Here is an 18,991-nt window from a genome sequence, read left to right on the forward strand (position 1 = left end):
CGGGTTAATTAAAGATTTAATTATTTTGCCTTATGGAGATCTTTTTATGTTTTTTTTTTTATTTAATACTGGTGGTGCCAAAAGCACATGCTAGCACACACGTGTGAATCTTACACGCACTTGCCAGTACACGCGTTATAGCATTAAAATTCAGGAACACATTTATTAGAGTAACATGTGACCAGAACGTAGAAATAAACACAAAGTCGTAGGCGATTTAATGAAAAATGTTTGAGGAACTATTTTAGTACACACATTCGCGACACGGCGGATGATACGACCCGACAGCGTCGGTACGACATCTATAATGCTATTCCACAGAAAATATGATATTTTTCATCATTAACATTTATTTTTAGCGTTGAAATAATCCTTGACTGGAGTATAGACTCTCAATTCGTTTTCGTCTGATCGACCTCAAAGATCTGTAGCTTCGGATTCAGCACTCGAACTCAAATATGAAACCTGTAAGATGAGCGGAAGAAACGTACTAGTTGATCGTTTATTGCTTGAATTTAGATTCGAGATGCCTGCGTGGTACTTTTGTTTATTATAGTCGATACCTTGATATGTAAAAGCGCGTTGATACTAAAGGAAATTTCATTGTATACCCGCCTGTTAATTTTTTTTTTTTTTTTGTGGGAACAAGTAAAGAATGCTTTGCAACCGCTTAAGTACGTACGGAGACAATTTAGATGGCGCAGTAGATCGGGAATTAAATGCCGCCGCATACGTCTACATAGAAAACAGCTAGTGCCAGATAGATTCTTAGATTTGTTAAAAAAATGTCGGGAAACTCCCGGAAGAACCGAAAGTCCGAACTCCACCTAAGAAATGCAGAAGAGGTTTTAAACAATGAGTCGAATTTTTTATCCAAACAATTTTTTATCCAAACAAGTCTCTGCCAAGTCAGTTCCCGAAGCGGAAAAACTCTGTTTAAAAACTACTCCGGTCCGCTTTAGTGGAGTCTGGGCCTAAACGCTAACTTAGCCACTCTTATCAAACTCAGTCGCCCTTGTTATTTAAGCAAGCTGCGTTGCTCATTTTTTAAAGACATCTAAAAGTAATTTGCAATATCTCTTGTGTAAAAGGAGCTCCGACTGTAGCCGACGGAGTTCAGTTAAAGTAACGTAGCCTTCACTGAGTTTATTTCGAATAGGAAACTTAAACGTTATTTCTTGAAACTTTTATTTATTTTCCAAGCTGTAGTTACTGAAATTTTGACTATGTTATTTCTTTTATTTCACTTCCTGGCCACAGGCCCAGCTTCTGAATACTGTACATGTTTTTCTGTTTAACGTTTTCAAAGTATATTTCTGCAAAGAATTTTCGTACTGGAAACGCCAAAGTGGCGAATAGACGGAACAAAAATGCTTATAGCTATATGTAACTTATAAGATAAGTAACAATGTGGGGGTAACTTTTTTTTATTTTATTGGCTGCTAGTATCCTCTTTTCCTTTTAAATATTCCCAGTGGAATTAAAAAAAAAAAACTTTCGGACAGTTCTTAATTTGACGTTGAAATAACACGGTCCCTAAGATTCTTACTTCTGTTTTAGTATTAGTAATGCTACAATGATATCTTGAGTCTGTTTTTTTGATTTGTTACATGAATACAATCTCATAATACTAATACGCAACGTGATGACGTCGTTGTACCGAAAGCATTAAAACAGGAACAGTGCATGACGCGTATATGTTTGTGACAAATCTGTACTAGGTCAGCCCAGACATGTATAACGCATTGTTAGACTATTGCTTTGTATTTCAGTTTGTACACTTTATATTCTACAGCTCGTACTTGTTAGACTAAAAAAGCTTAGTTATTAAGACTTACTAGCTTCTCTAAGGGATGTGTAAGTACCTTATATTCAAGATATAAACTATCTTGAATGTTTACAATCAGTGCACTCTTAATTGCTCTAATTAAGTCATAATATACAAATCAAATGACAGTAAGATTCTTACATATGTGTGTGTGATAAGCATCTCCGTAAGCTCTCTCGCTCTCAAAGGTAGCACGTACAGCGAATGCATTTCAATATTAATTACTCCAGGGCTTAGATGAGAAACGCCTAGCGTTCCAATGACTGCATACTCATTAACCTCTGCTCAGGATTTCTAATTTAATAAATGTGTCTATTTTGCGACACATTTTAGTGTTTGAAATAAACGCATAATGATACTATTGCGACCCGTTATCTAGAGCTTTTTGCTCCATCTGAATCAAATATTTCAGTACCAAATTCTGGATAAAGTTTTAATGAACATATTAAATTATCTAAAACATTGACTAATATCCGCTAATTTATATGCCAGTAAAATCTACGTTTAACGATTTGCGGATTACGCTTGAAAAGTGCCTAGATTTTATTTGTTTGGTACTAAGACAACGAGTATAATAAAAGGTAGACTGGTAGAGAACGCCCAAGGCGTTAAGTCCGCCATTGTACTATTTGTGCAAGAAGTATTTTAAATAAATAAAAAAATGTAATAAGTAAACTATGTATACTATTCATATTCAACCGCTGTATTTCCACCAATATAAGCATTTTCAGCGCAGCATGTTTCATTTCAAATGGGTTCATTGCCATTCATACAGTGGCTCATGTCCAAAATATTGAATTATCAATATGACAAGCTATTGATAAAGGCTTTAATTCATAATCGGCTTATTCTTAAAATAACTAATTAAAAAAAATATTCCAAATTACTAAAACGCCCACACGGCAATTGATACGATTTATTTTAATCGGTTTAAAAAAACTACAGAAAAGCTTTTAATTAATAATATAATATAAAATTGGTGCTCTTTGTTACAATATAAATATATGCGTGGGATACTAATTCCGAGCATATAATTAATTATACCTAAATTTTTGACGTAAACAATTCGGAGATTCATTTTTCTTTATATAAATTAGATAAGTAAAAGCTAAGATTCTTACATAACTTGAGGTGATTTGAGGGAAACTGCAGCAAAGCTAATTAAACATTTCTCGTTGCGAAATGTCGTAGCAATTCAGACGCTTTCACATTTTTACTCGGAATTAAACTGAAGATCTAGTTTGATGCTGCAGTAAAAACATGAATTACACTGGAACTTTGTAAGGGAATAAAATATATTACAGTAATAAGTCGGGAAATCTAACATTTTGAATAAGTATTGCTTCAGTAGCTTACTGTCTCTCAGTCCCTTTTGGTAGCGTTCCTTGCAAAGCATTTCTGGGACTAGACTTCAAAGAAAACACGGAGTATAAATTAAATTACACGCTTTCAAAAAACTGCTTTTTAAGATCTGACGGTACTCCGACGTGAAAGCTTAACACCTCCAGTACAATTTTTTGAATAGCTGTTTGCGAGTTTTTTTTTTTGTAATTTTGAAAAATACTAGCAATGAAAGTCAAGTACATATTTTGCGTTGAACGAGCAACTTGTTCTGTTAGGGAAGTGAACACCACAACCAATTCAAAGCGAGTAATAGAAATAGAGAACTAGAAAACTTCCATTTTTATTCTCCGATATTGAATTGATACACTATGGATGGAAAGCCTTGGCTCCGGTTTTCATTTTTGTTAAACGTTTTTCGTCAATCTAGCTAGTGCTCCGTTATGCCTATTGCCATTGTGTTTTTGAGCAAGTAGTAAGTAGTATTTGAGTTTCGGTGTATTTGTTACTCCTAAAATTCTAGTTCTACATGGCATATCCCTATGCTATTCCCTGATCATAATATTCTACCAAACCCTACTAATACTCATACCCTATTACATTCTACGAAAATGATAATTCAAAGAAAAATTTAAAAACACCTCTGGGATAGGTGTTGTCACTGACATTTCAGTATCTTGAAATGCGTCATACAAGCTTACGAAAGTCGTTACTTACAAATTAAATAAAAACATTGTTTCAATTACGGCTACCAAAAAATTGAAGATTAAGTTATTTTTAAGCCTAAACGATTATCTTTTAATTGATTAATAAGCTTAAACCAGTGTCTGCTTACGTAAATAGAACAAAAAACAACTACAAAAACAAGATAAATACGCTGATAGAACCTTATAAATAGCGTTATTACATTATAAAATAGTTTTTCTGTATTATTATGATAAAGCTACGGATCGAAAACATTTTCACTTCACACGTTTGGTAATAACGTTTATTAATTATGTGGTGTAGGTGCGTGAAATTACCAAATTACCCCGTGTATCTATTGGTGGCCACTTTGATCACATAATATAACGTGATTTCAGATTTCATCATGCAAAGTCCTGTAGGTAAATTACAGGTGCAGGGCCTGGTTTCTATAGAAATTACACCTAAATTATTTTGAAAGGGTATTGATGCACGAAATATGATTAGCCCCGAGTATTTTCACTTTCTAGGAAATATGCCACCAGTAGACACACTTGCATATCAATGAAGTACATATACATGATTTTATTATTAAATTAGGTACATAGTGTAGTTTAATATTTCCTTCATGCAACTATAAGCTTTATGGACAAAGTTTGTTCTTGCCATTAGTTTCAGAAGTTTTTAATATTGAAATTACTTAACGAACTCTTGTCTTGTCAAGGAGAATACATCAGGTAGGACACAAGTAGAACAGAATGATTAAAATTGCATACAAAACTGCAACACAGGTACAGGAAGAAATGTTTCGTGCCATCTGAGGTCGGACAGTACTTTATCACGATTTCTGTCAAAACAACAAGTCCTATGAAAAAAAGTTTATCAATTCAATTTCTCAGTAAAAATGACTGGCTTTTCCCATTTATTACATAGGTACTTTTAATCTCGTATAAAAGCTATGCAGCTTAAAGATGAAAGACTAGGAGCCACAATAAAATTAATAAAATATAGTGCAGTGAATCCTCTCTAGTTTCGTTTCATAGTATTACTGGTCCTGTCAAAGTATTACTCTTCCAGATTGAAAGAAGCTTTACTAGTTCATACGCTTCGATATAATAGTATACTTTTGAAATAAGTAGGAGGATAAAGGGAAGAAGCTTACGCCTCCGGTTCATTATTTTAAACAGTCTGTTATATGCATGGGTTACTGATCGGAGATCGGCATAGTACCTACATATGTATAGAACTTTTATACCATATTTTATGGATAGTTGAGTTTTATTATCAAGACGTAATGTAAAAATGACAATTTAAAAATGTTAATGACAATTTATTATTTGTCGTTTGTCGTCATTTATGAATGATAAAAAAAGAGATGTTACATAAAAGGGTTTCTATGACAATGTGATCACGAGACAATTCAGAAGATTACCTCCTACATACGAGCTTTAAAAGTTTACTTATTTACAATACCAGTAGTATTGAGTAAAACATTTTTTACTTTTTTAGCTTGTTACCCTTGTTTAGTAAAACAACAAATAATCCTCAAGCTTCATTTGTCATATCAAAGGAATCGATGTTTTTAAAGGTCTATCTGCTTTTTTAAATAATATGCTGTCTGAGGCTACAATTAAAAAAAAATCATTTTGTTTTCACTATAGAAGTAATCTTCTATGCATTTTCCTATTAATAAAATTAAAAAGTTTGCTCCGGCCGATACTAATCTTGAAAGTCTCTTTATTTATACAACCTCATTAGTCCCGGTCCCAATACGGCTGAATAAAAACAGCTCACCCGCTTGAGGCATAACATCGTCCCTGGCTTCCGTAGTCTCTAAAATTAGATATTTTTATAGGACAACGCTGGGGGCTTTTATTAAGCTTGTGGTCCATTCAGGCGTAATGTCAGGAGAAGTTAAGTTAGGAGTATAGCCTAGCCTCGACCATGTCTAAAATTTGTAAGTCCTTACACCTAGAACAAAAATGGCTTCAATTAAATACCACATCATTCATTTCGACTGTGATGCAAATATCATGCCATATGCATAGTCGTCCTCTCTTAAATCCACCAGTCAGTTATTAAGTACTAGTCGCGAAACTTTCGGACCTTCATCAAATATTTTGTGAAAATGTTACACGTGGCAAAAAATTACAACAGAGTATAATCTCCATGCTTGGATAGATCGATGCAACTTTATTTAACCTTTTACCGGTATCTACTTTAAACCTTGCATACAACCCGCGCAGCTGTTAGTAATCTACGAAGCGTTCTTGTTAACTTACCTTGTGTTGTTGAAACTTACTCACAATTTTCTTCAGTCAAAAAACAACAGACACGTGCACTGTAACCTTTAGTATGCTAAAGGGTTTTATAATCTCACGATAAATATTTATGCAAATTTTGATGATGTACTGAATCTTTATACATGAGAAGAGCTGTTTTTAAAGCAACCCACGGCTCGATGGCTTATTAAGGTCGCAAGGTGTATACGAATCGTTGTTGTTATAGGTCTTTGCCATGGAAGTCGCGGGACGCCGCGGGCTAGCCCCCGGTCTTCGCCGAGGGCGAGCCCGCGGACGTCTCCCCGATCGTCTCGGCGATCGTCCCCACGGATGTCTCGGCGGACGTCCCCGCGGACTTCCCCTTGGATGTCCCGGCGGGCGTCCCCGAAGACTTCTCCCCGATCATCCCGACGAACCTCACCACGCTCCTCCCCACGGACCTCGTCGCGGACGTCCCCACGGCCATCCCGGCAATATCCACGTGAGTAACCCTGCATGAATTGAGTGTTACTCATTTACATACTACTCATATACCTGTAATTTTTTTTCATTGTTACCCATGCATGTGTCAATTCATTTGTTTACGTATAATAAAAAAAGTTTATAAGTTCGTAGTAGTAATTTTGTTGTTATAATTTAATTTCGAGTAGTATAGTAAACGTTATAGTAATAGAAGAGTAAATAGAATCTGGTACACATGAGTGCTTTCATTTATTCACATTTTGTAAAAAAAAAGTTTTTAAAGTCGATGTAAAATAACAAACACAATATTTGTGTTTTTCATAAATATAGTTTTGTCCAAAACCTTTTATGTAGATATGCAGCATTGTTCGGCTTACCTAGGCGTCCTATATTTTTTATGCATAAATTTTTACCATTGCAAACACAATTTAGCTATGTATTTTTCGCTGTTTTGTCCCCCGGTCACAAAGCTAGCTTGACAATACATAGCCGTTACACAGAAGGTTTTAAAAGTAATCCAATATAGTAGAAACAGAGGATTACATCTGTGCCAAACCAAATAAATAAAATTAAAATACGTTACTTAAATTCCAAGTTTCATCCAAGCGATTCCATCCGATGTAGGAAAATATTCCAGTTTACGCATTAAGGCACGGAACACTAAAAACCTTTTAAGTTGTCAAAAGAAAGAATTTTGACATGTACCTCATGTGACTGATAAAATATCAACATCATAAAATATTACTTTGAATGAAGCAATCTGAATCTATTTTTGTAGGTATTATAGCATAAACGTATTATGATATTTTGTAGACTAGGGTACAACAATTGATAATTAATTAAATTTTAGTACCAGATCATTAAGAGTGAATAGTTTGCTTATTTTATTAAAAGTGTTTTTGAATGAAAACTATTAAAATAAATCTTTCATCATACGTAAAACACATCAACTGGGGGAGATCATTGTAAAGAGGTTCTCTAAGGATACTTTCCGCGCCTTAGGGGATAAGGCTCGGGTGACTAAAATCCGTACATACATAGTCCGTACATATATCATATGATACTACATCAGTGCCTTGGGCTCCCATGTTCAAGAAGGTGCAATAATTTTGCACGCTTAATCCATTTAGTTAACTAAAACATTTTTGAGTTGGTTGCGTTAGTCAATTATTTCAACTATTATGTAGGTATGCAATTTCGAACTGAAGTCACAAAGCAACTGCTGAAACCTTTACGGCAAAAGAATAGGTTAATAGGTTGGAGTTCCGAAAAATAGCGATTCAAAAATATTTTCAGGAACTCCTCTTTTCAGACTTTTCGTCGACAGCGCGAATGCTGATACTAATTTGATTAATTAAACCTTTCACGGTTCGATACTGAACACGAGCATTCTTCGTCGAAATATGGATTTTGTAAAAGGTTTCAAAAGGTTAATCCTGCATCGTTGAATAGTCCTGCACTAGTATGAGTACGTTGTATGAAACCCACTTTTGTCTACTATGCAATACATATGTATGCATACAATAGGTACAAACAAATTGGGATTAGCGCGACTGTTATTCGAACGCTGCATATGTGTGCAAAGTTGGAAAGAAAATTAAAATAAATTGACGTGGGGCTTATTTCTGAGAGATTATCAAAAATAGTTTCCTTTCGTATTTAAATAGTTAATACTAATGCCAATAACATAAACGCCTTGCTATAAGAATAGATTGCAACAAATTGGCCATAGATAATTCTTTACATCTCTGAAGGTTCCAGACCACCACAAAAGCATTTCTCAAGATTTTAATTTATTGAACAATGCTATGTAAGCAAAGAGAAACAAGAGTATAAAGTGGGACGTATCAACATGAAATCCCCGGTTGCACATATTTTCCTATTCCATCCAAATGCAAGCGTATGCAGTCGTATAATTTCCTTTTACACTGTAAAGCGATCGATACCTCGAACGTATAATATTAAACGGGGAAACAAATCAACTGCATGATTCCGGTTAAAAAGAAAGTTGAAAAAGAAGCCAGATAAAGTTCGGTTTTCAGAACAAAGGGTTTTAAACTAAAGTTAGGAAAACCGAAGATTTCGTCCGAAGTTTCGCAATTTTCTACTTTACTTACATTTGGTTTCTATATTTTGACCGTAGGAAGATTGTTTGACATTTAAATTCCCTCTGCAATTTTCTTCTCGTCAGAAAATTACTCAGAGTAGATTCGCTATTGAAACCACGTTTAATTTTAGATCGTAACCAATGTCTCGTATAGTTATGGAGTAGATAATACAAAATATCTTATGCAACAAAGGACCGGCAGTAAAAAATAATAAAACATACCGAGTCTTCTAAAAACTGAAAACCTCACGTACGGCTAGATTAATACTTTTGCTTATGGATTTAAACGTAAAAACTGTTGAGATGCACGTTGCGTTTTTACTGTGTTGGTTATTACAAATTTTAAGCCGGGAGATTGAAATAAAATATTTTTACCGTAAATTTATTTACCTCGTTTCGAGGAAGTAAGCATATGGTTATTTTAAAGACCATCCTAGTTCCAGTAGTACTACGCTAGGAATATAGGTATTGGTGCAACCACAACGCAGTTGCTCTTTGTTGACTTTTCTCTAAATGGATAGTAGAATGGGCAGTCACGGCAATCACATTCGGTTGTTAAACCAACTTTGTGCCACATGTTGGTCAGTGGCTAAAAGTTCCAGTTGTATTTATTTCGCCACTGACTTTTAGAGCGATGCTTGTGAATTTGTCGCGAGTAGAAATACCGTGCGTTACGCGCGATAAAATACGATAGTCCGAAAACGCTATTATATTCGTGGCCTATTCTCATTCAACGATGCAGTCAGTGCTAAAAGATAAGAATCTTGGCAGCAACTAACGCTTTGTTTTCCGGATTATCATATCAAACTTGAATTACATACATGGACGTGATACAAACAAATCGACTAAGTGCTTCGATAAATCATTTCTCGATTTTGCAATATTTAGTTTAATTACGCTTCAGTCGAATCGATTGTACACAATTCGATTTGTCATTAACACTAAAAATATGTTAAAACACGGCTATTGTGTTCGTATTACTATTTTATCGCAACAGATAATTCGTTGCGAAGTTTATCAACGCGCCGCTATATCAATATACCGCATTTGGTAACTATTTATTTTGCCATCACCAAACATAAGGACGTGGTATTTGTTGACGGACGAGCTTTTGCTGAAAAATCAACTCTGTAGTTTATACAAACTTACATTCGAAAAAAAAAAACAATTGTGTTTCACATAGTAAAAAGTTGAGAGTCGTATTCACGAATGTTCTGTTCTGTCATTGCCAACCGAGTTAAATCTACTTCTATTGTATTCGCCGCAAACTATGTTTTTGTTAATTCAGCTTATTTTGCAGCTGTTTAAAAGTTTGTCTGAAACTGAATAAAGTTTATAAATGAATTGTAAATAAGTAGGGTATTATACTTTAGTGCTGGACAAAAGCTTAAATAGTAAACAGAATAAAGTTCCAAATGTATGTCCGTTACAAAAATAAATCACCTCTATTTGATAATTTCAATTAATTGACGTTTAAACTGGAGGTGTTGGAATGCGAGTTAATTTAAACTTACAAAGTTTTAATAATATCTTTTCCTTTGACTACCTAGCTGAAATTACAAGTTCTAAATCGAGATTCAAAAGAAAACCATTAAGACATAAACATAGAATAAACTCTTCAGGATTCCGCTTGCTTCATGGATCAAAAACGTTCAAAACCGTTTTGAATAGCGAATTGTATTTCCTCAAAATAATGTATATTATGATATGTACCAATTAATTTTCATAAGCGAGTCATTTGAAGTCCGATAATTCTGTACGTATGTGAAATCAATTTATGATTATGAATGGCGACGCGACGGTAATTATTATTTTTTTTTTTTGTTTTACTTAGATAAAGTGAGGTAATCAGCAACCTTAAAAGCTGTAGACAGAGCTGTGGCTTAAAAGAAGTTTTCATTAATTTTTCAATATCATCTTTTCAGCAAGAGGAAGCCCACGTCAGCTGCTATTATTTTCTGTAATTTATATGGAAACTATATACTTTTTTCTCTCTCTTTATGTCAATCTTTTCTTAAGATTTTAATAAATAGGCGAATAGCCGATTCATTTCATGTAATTAAAACTATATACCTAGATACTTACATTCTATTCGTAATAACGTTCCACGCAATTCTATGAATAAGTATAATGAAGCTCAATAATTTAATATTGGTGATAGTGATAATAATGCAATAATTTACTGTCACTACACAGAAAATTTTGTTTTCTATTGATGTAAAGTTTTCGGAGGTTGATTAATTATGCATGTAACATATATTGGAAAGCCCTGCTTTGCTGTTTGTTTAACAATAGTCCCGTCTTGAGTGCTAAGGGTCGGCACACGATAACACTTAATGTCTGACTGGTGTTAGTAGACTTGCGAGATGAAATTGTTCCAAGTACTAATTCGCAGTTAAAAACTTTCAATACTGTTTCACATTACCAACATAATATGTAGGTGTAGGTTGTGTCATTCTTTTGACATAGGTCTTTCGTTTGCCATTGTCTTATATATTGATCTGTGTTTCTTTTAGGCCTAGGGCATTTGGTCCACTTACGGCCAGTTTCTTCATCAAAAGTTAAAGTTAAAGTTATGGCTAAAGTAAAAGTAACGGTCAAATTCGTCTTTTCAAGGCTAAAGTGACGGCAAAACTAATAGAAAAATTGAATTTAACCGTTACTTTTACTTTAGACATTACTTTAGCCATAACTTTAACTTTAACTTTTGATGAAGAAACTGGCCGTTAGCAACAATTTTCACTGATCGATATTATATTATTTTGCTTATTTACTTATTCTTACATCGAACTGCTAGGCAAAATCTTCTATGAAAACAACTTATTCAAATCCCTTCTCCAGAGCTTTTACGGGGAAAACTGTTCAAATATACAAACGTTGGTCGTATATATAAAACATGGTTTCCCGCGTAGCTTTGTGGTTTCCACGAGATCCTGTAATCGATTAGCATGGTACTTAGAAACGTAACATTATTTAGAGCGCTTCGTAAACGCTTTTACTGGATTTTTATCAATGCTTTTGTAAACAATGAGTTTGATAAACTGCTATGTTCCCTGATATACATTCGTGTTGATATCATCATTCATTTTCGCGCAACTCCTCGGCCGTTTGGGTTATCGATATTGTGGAGTTCACGTCAATTTCCTATTTCGAAAAACTTCTTCATTACTTTGAAGTCAATATAATAGTATTCAGTAGTCAACTGTGTTGCAGCCGTAGTTAAAGAAACCGATGTATAAAAAGGACTGCATTTACTTAATGCTCGTATTGTTTACAGAATCGAACATACAACCGGACCCGCCGGTAGAGAAGTTCCCGGAGCTCAACAATATGAAGCAAAAGAACATGTCTGCGGGCAGATTTCTAACCATGCATAAGAGACGGAAGAAAAAATTACTCACACGATCTCTGTACACCGAAAAAGCTTTACTCGACGACCTATCGCTCGGCCAAGTGCAAGTGAGTATCTGCTCTTACAAACACGCGGACTTATGAACGATTGCGGACTGCACTCGTGACAGGGAGGTTTTTATCGAAAACTATTCCATTGATTACAAAGTAATAAATACATTAAGTACAATTTATCACTTATTTAGTACTTGATTCGTCTCCGCGATCTGCATTAAAAGTTTATCTCTCGCTTAGGAATTAAGTTGAAGCGCTCAGCGCTCAACTCCCAAAGTGTTGCGAAAGAATTAACTAGGCGTTGTAACGTATACACGGCGCATAGTTAATCTGTGCCATAATGGGCATGTTTAACGCGGCGGCGTCACTCATTGTTTCTCCCATCATGGTCATTCCGCAGTCCTTCGCTACAGCGACTCGTATTGTTTCTAGCTCCGCCACAAATTTAAATGTCGTTTGTCTGTATTCAAGAACCGTCCTCACGCACTATTTGTAGGTATGTTCTTGTGACATATTGTTGGATGTCGTTCTGCGTTTCAAGTAGTCGAGGCAAGGACGTCGCAATGCGAATAAAAACGTATGTCGATTTCTTCTGTACTCGTGGCGTCCAGCCCCGATGCGAGATGATGCCCTGTTTGGTGGCGACGTTATTGCTCTTGATCTTATTTTTAGCGTTCATATATGGTACTGCACCTTATATGATGTTATAGTATACAAACCAGACCTTCATCTATACAGCAATCATAGTAACGATGGCCGAATGCATCTATAAAAATTGATAAAATCCAAACGATGTACGTAGTATGCAGCCGTAGTTACGAACGCTCGCGCATTCCTTTATGTAAAATTATTGCTTAATTTTATTGCGAACATAATTGTCGTTTCTATTATACTGCAGTATCAGAGTAGATGTCACATGCATGACGCATATTAATAGACTTGGCGGTCACATAATAAGTCTCAGGTTTACCGGATGAAAAACCGAGTCTAGTCTCGTAAACAACCACTTTCGACAATTTATTTACACGATGTATATTTGAAGTTACTTATGCGGAAATGCAATATGCGTATGTGACTTATAGTTGCATATTTATGCATGTGACGTTGACAAGTATTAAAATTCCTACCTGATGCAATGGACATTGACAGTGGGCCAAGAATCCGCGGAACAAACATGATTCTTTATCGTACCAAGTGTTTATCCACCTTGCTTAAAGGTCGTTGACTCGACTCGATGCCTTGCGACTTTTTACGACATTTTTCTATCGCATTGCGACTACTTTCTACAAAACTGCTTGCGAGAATGACTTCGCGACTTCAAAGAGAAGCGCTTTTGAGGGTGTTAATAAACTTTTCTGCTTTTGTTACAGTGCATCTTGAATCAATCAGTACAATGGAAATTTAACGCGTTTATTCTTGAGAATGTGTCAGGAGGTAATGTATTTTATTGAACTGTAGACAAACATATTTATAGTTATAATTGTAGAAAGAGCCAAACATTGACTGCGATCTGATTATTATGACGTCCTCGCCTTAACTTACTCGCGATAATAGAAGCTCATTTTTGGGTTAGCATATAAGAACCAATGACAATGTTTTTTTTTTCTAATAAACTCATGAATATAATGCTCTTAATGAATATACCTAGTTATAAATTTAAGTAATTTCAGTACGATGTTAAGGTTATATCATTCGGCACAAAGATAAATGCGCTTAGAAATAGAAAAACATGATATATAAATAAAATCTATAAAGTCGGTCACCGATGCGTCATTCCTCTCAATAGTTGAATGGACGGGAAATACAAGCACATCAATATTGCATTCACATGTAGCTCACTAGCGTAGGGAAATAAAGCTCTCTACTGAAATCCTAACGTTACGAGTGAAATACAAGCAAACACAATTTTCCACCATTTACTTTTTGATTGCAATATTGATCTTTTATTAAAGATATATAAAAGTGGTTTGGTATTTGCGTGACTAACCAGCACTTACGAGAAAATTATATAAAATAGGCACCCATAAAAGGTCATAATCATTTCCGAATGATCGTTTTACTACACTGCGCAGGTGCATCGATACGCCAACTGAAATTAATTATTAATGTGCTATGTTGAGTCGTAGTAGGAATGTTTCTTATTTAAATTCCTGTGTACAGTTTACGATGAATGCTGAATTTACTCATTTTGGTTCCGACTGTACCCTGAAAAGCCAATGAAGAATGTTTAGTCCACTATGCGTCTTTATTGCTCATTTTAGACTGAATTCAGAGCTTATAGACCAACAGTTATTTTACCGTCAAATTATCAAGTGTGAGGTTTTCTTGTCTCTCGATTTCAAATTCAAATACATATATTTGTAAACACTCATATGTTAAAAAGTAAGTTTAGAAATGTGACCATACAGTGAAGCCCATTTAGACGATCACTGAACAACGCGTGTAAGTTAATAATAGTTCAGGCAATACCCAGATGTTCGTTCCGACTAGGATATAAGTCATTAAAATTAGTACATGTCTAAAATAAAGTATATCAATCGCCATTTGAATAGGACTTCTTATTTTTGTTCTTCTAACAAAACCATTTTCTTGTCTTTACATACCGATACCGGCTTTTTAACGGGATAATTAATTTTAAACAAAGTCCATCGGCCTTTCGCATAAAATAAACCTTTTCGTAACTTACGGTTTTGTCATAATATTGACAAAAAAAAAACTATTGTCTATAACAGCCACAAAAACAGAAACCTCAACAGTTTTTGCATAATAATAGTGCATGGCTATTTCAAAATTACCATGTAGCCTGGTGTGGTTGCGACATATTCGTGTCACTGTCGTGTCGGTCGCAGCGTTGTCACCTCTGTGCCCCGACTTATTCAGACTTACACGGCCCTCGTTTCTATGTCCAACTTTACAAAACTCGATAAATCGTAGAAACAAAATACGTGACTGTTCGGACAAGTTTAAATAAAACTTCTGTTTTTTTGTTTTAACTCTCCCGTACCAGGCCTGTTCTAAGAGAAGCTTTCCTGTCTTAAGGAATAAGCTGTACCTTTGTACTCGATTGTCCTATTATTCTTCTTCTCTTATGGACTGTTTAATAATTTTATAAAAAAAGAAGCTGTAGGTTTAATCACCTAACAATCCATATAGCAACAGAGTTTTTCCAATCTTCCGAACGGCCTCTCACATAGAAATGAAATAAGTACTAAAATACAAAAATCCAGTTTTCTAGTAAGCTACTGTTAGTCAAAAAATACGAACATAGGAAATGAAATATCACGATTGTAAAAGCTCTTCGTAGGAAAAAGTCGTTTTCCTCGAGATTTCTGATTTCCCGTTAAGATAGATACTATGATTATATTTTATCTGTCTCGGTGGAACGGCGCTCTCTAAAGCAAAGAAGAAGTGCTAGCTTTGCATAGCCATTTTTTTGAGAATAGCTCATGTTATAAATATGATTGGTAAATAATTAAAATTATTCTCAATAATCGGTAGTTTTGAGTTTTCTTTTTTTTTAATGTTAGATAGCCAATTTATCGTGGAAGGCTGATGGTTTCTTAGTTGGGTGCGCAAAATAGTGAAGTGATTTCGCTAAGTGAAACTGCTGGCTTGCTAGCTATAACTTAATATGCCTATTGCTAAAATGATTAATGACATCAGCAGTGTTTTTTTAAATTGCATTATTTAAACTGTTTTATTGCTATTGTACACAAGTAGTGGTATGGGGGTGACTAACGTGATTTTTATGTTATTGTATGAACACGAGCTTATGTCGCTGACGTATATAGCTACAGTTTAAAAGTTTCGATCAAAGCCTATTTTTACATACCTAACTTTAGTATTCCAACTTTGTTGTCCTAGATAGCTAAATATAGTCCACAAAGTTGAACATTGTAGATTGTATCAATTTTCAAAAAAAATATATATGTAATTACAGCTATTGTGTGCAGGTGCACTTATGTTCTAAGTAGGGACACGAAAGGGGCTTATCACACTATCTGCTATAAAGCGGCATTTTTTTTTCATGTGAAAAAGCAAATAATTATTTCGTGCCTCGATAAAATTAAGCATAGATTCAATCATTTCGATATGTGCACATTATGAAGACTCGCACGGTATAACTTTATTCCATTTTAGTCATATTTATTTTCAAATGAATTGAAGTGGCTTTTCGTTAAATAGGGGTTGATTTTCCAACGGTACGAGTAATTCTTCGAACTACCTACAGTTATCTCACTATTTGGAAAATCTCTCGTTGTTCTCAATTCGTTTTATTCAAGCGTTCTCAATTACTTTGTGCGATCCGATTTACTGACTTTAAAAGGCTTAACGCAATCAAAACAAACACTGAAAATCGTAGCTGAAATATACAGCTGAAACCAGATATACTTGAATTACTGTCGAACATAAAAAGTCATCAATTCGGATATATAAAGCTTTTTGTGGCTACCCTAATTGGTTACTCGGCTGTGCATTGAATTGATGCAGCTGGAAATGATTAAAATCTTTTTCAATGTTGTAGTATAGTTGATTTATTTCGAATTCGACCTTTTGTCAATATCCGTGAAAAATAAAACTCGCTATATTTTCATTGTTACTACTTTATTTTGCCTCTACTAGTGCCGCGTTCATATATCAGCACGTCTGAACATGAAGTATTCTCGTTAACATTAATTTAAACTTTGACCGCAGCTTTGGGCATAAAACAATCGAAACTGAGCGAACCTATTGATACTTGTAAAGGCAGTTTCATTCTGCGAATTGATATTTATTTTTTGAACGCAGTGAATATCAAAGTGATTGGTGGATACGCCTAACGTGGCAGTGAGCGGTATTGTATGTGAATCGCCTTAGTCGTGTATGGCTCTTTGATACAATTATAAACTGTTAACCAGACACCGGCTGTCATCAGCCGTTATGAAGCCTGTTAATTAACTTATACTTCGTTGTTCCACCAGGGAGATGCTTGCCCGTGCTGTGCGTGCATCTCTTCCAGATGTACGGACTCCTGTCCTATTTCAAACTCGACGCGGCAAAAGCATGGAAACTGTTCAGCCTAATCGAAGAAGGATACCACAGCAGCAACCCCTACCACAACTCAGTTCACGCAGCAGACGTGACACAGGCAATGCATTGCTTCCTCCAACAAGAACGGGTAAGTCATTCATTTTAAGGCTTTTACTTTGATTTTTTTTCGTGTAACATCAGACCTAGATACGGTTGAAAAACGATATGGAAAGTTATAAAACGTACCGATGGTCTACTTTTACTCAACGTAATGTTAAATGACCGAAGTTTTCAGGCATAATCACATTTTGGGTGCAATATTTCGACAGTACAAAAATTGACGCTTAGATTTTTCGTCGCGGTCCTAATAAACAGATTCTTTCTTAGATATAGGTACCTAATATTAAATTAGCTTACTGCCTTTTTTATAACGGCCAGGAGTTTCATACTGGTACTAAAATATCTATTTTATGAACCTTTCGCGTATTATATGGAGTGTAGCAGCACTTTCTCCTCCGTGGGCAGCACATTAAAACAGCAGAATTAACCAGATTTAATACTCATGTAGGTAAGATCCTGGAAGTTATATGCTACCTTTTTATCTAGGCGCGAGATGTTTCCCTCTGGACCTAGGTGAAAGCGGGAAAAAAATGAGACCTATTATGATAAATGAACCACACAGCAATTTCGTCAGTAATAAGTCGGTCGAATACAAAAATACAAAGAGCAACTATTGCTATGAATTTATTATAATAAATAAAGTTTATCATTATTTTATAGTTTAAATACCATCTGCTAAGCGCGTCTTTTTTCGCATGAAACATTGAACCTCGGCAATACTATGAATTGTTCAAGGTTGATAAATGTACTATACTTTACGTCGTCGCCTTCAGTTAATAGCACATCACTGCCTTAGGCTTCGAGGAAAAATGCTAGAAATAAGTGTCCTTTTAAAATTTTAGTCATTCTGTAATGCTGGTGCAAGCTAGGTTCTAGGTCATCGGAACAAATTAAAATTAAGTTATATCTGTATATATCGTTTCTGTGGACGTCCCAAAGTAGTGTAAATATGCAAAAAAAATCGATTTCGCTAAAATATGTTACAAAAATCCTTTCAATCCTAAATTGATAGATGTATTTGGTTAGAAAGTATCCACAGTTCTGTATGAACACATTCCGTATCACGGACATAGGTATTTTCAATTTCAACTGAAATTCGTTAAAACTATTTTTCACAAATACCGGTCTCGTAAATTTTATTTTAATTGTGTGTCATGTGCAATTGTGCATAGTTTGCTACGAGACATATGAACAAAGTTTAATATTACAATTTAATATTGCCAGGAGTAGTTGGCCCCTGGATCGCGGTCCGCGGTTCGCAAACGTTTGAACTATGCTATGCCCCGTTTGTGCATTGCTGCCGTCGAATAAGTAAATAGCTCAGTGAATTTATTAATTCTGCGTCTAATAATAAAATTCATTTCGTACATTCGACGAATAAAAGACAAAAACAGTAGCGATGACTCGCCGACCTTCGCTTCAGCATTGACAATGGAATTAAAATTGCCAATTGATAAGCTTTGGATGTATTCCAAACCCTTCCATCTGTGACCTGCAGTATTAAATGCTAAGATTAGCACATTCACTCCTTCAATGTTGTACAAAAGATCGTATTTTCAAAGGAGAGTTCCGTCACTCTGGCTTATTTATTAATTCCGTAAAACAATTTGCTGCATACAATTACGCATCAACATTTATTTCGATGAAGTTCAAATAAACAGTAAAGTAAACAAAAACAGACTTGGCGTCAAATAACAATACCTAGTTGATTCATACAGAAAAGGTTAATGTACCTGCTTTCATATGTTTTCC

The 18,991-nt window shown here is 35.0% G+C and overlaps 1 protein-coding gene across 2 annotated transcripts in view; it reads left to right on the top strand.

The window, feature by feature from the left end:
- The window catches only part of LOC124644732 (high affinity cAMP-specific and IBMX-insensitive 3',5'-cyclic phosphodiesterase 8A-like), a 109,417-nt gene that overhangs the window by 34,445 nt on the left and 55,981 nt on the right, over positions 1 to 18,991 (top strand). For both annotated transcript variants that reach the window (XM_047184229.1, XM_047184228.1), the window contains exons 3-6: positions 6,362 to 6,616; positions 11,982 to 12,163; positions 13,480 to 13,543; positions 17,071 to 17,267. In XM_047184229.1, coding sequence (XP_047040185.1) covers positions 6,362 to 6,616; positions 11,982 to 12,163; positions 13,480 to 13,543; positions 17,071 to 17,267 — 698 coding nt within the window. The remainder of the gene's footprint in view (positions 1 to 6,361; positions 6,617 to 11,981; positions 12,164 to 13,479; positions 13,544 to 17,070; positions 17,268 to 18,991) is intronic.

Source organism: Helicoverpa zea, chromosome 31, assembly GCF_022581195.2.
Source record: "Helicoverpa zea isolate HzStark_Cry1AcR chromosome 31, ilHelZeax1.1, whole genome shotgun sequence".
Taxonomy (NCBI): domain Eukaryota; kingdom Metazoa; phylum Arthropoda; class Insecta; order Lepidoptera; family Noctuidae; genus Helicoverpa; species Helicoverpa zea.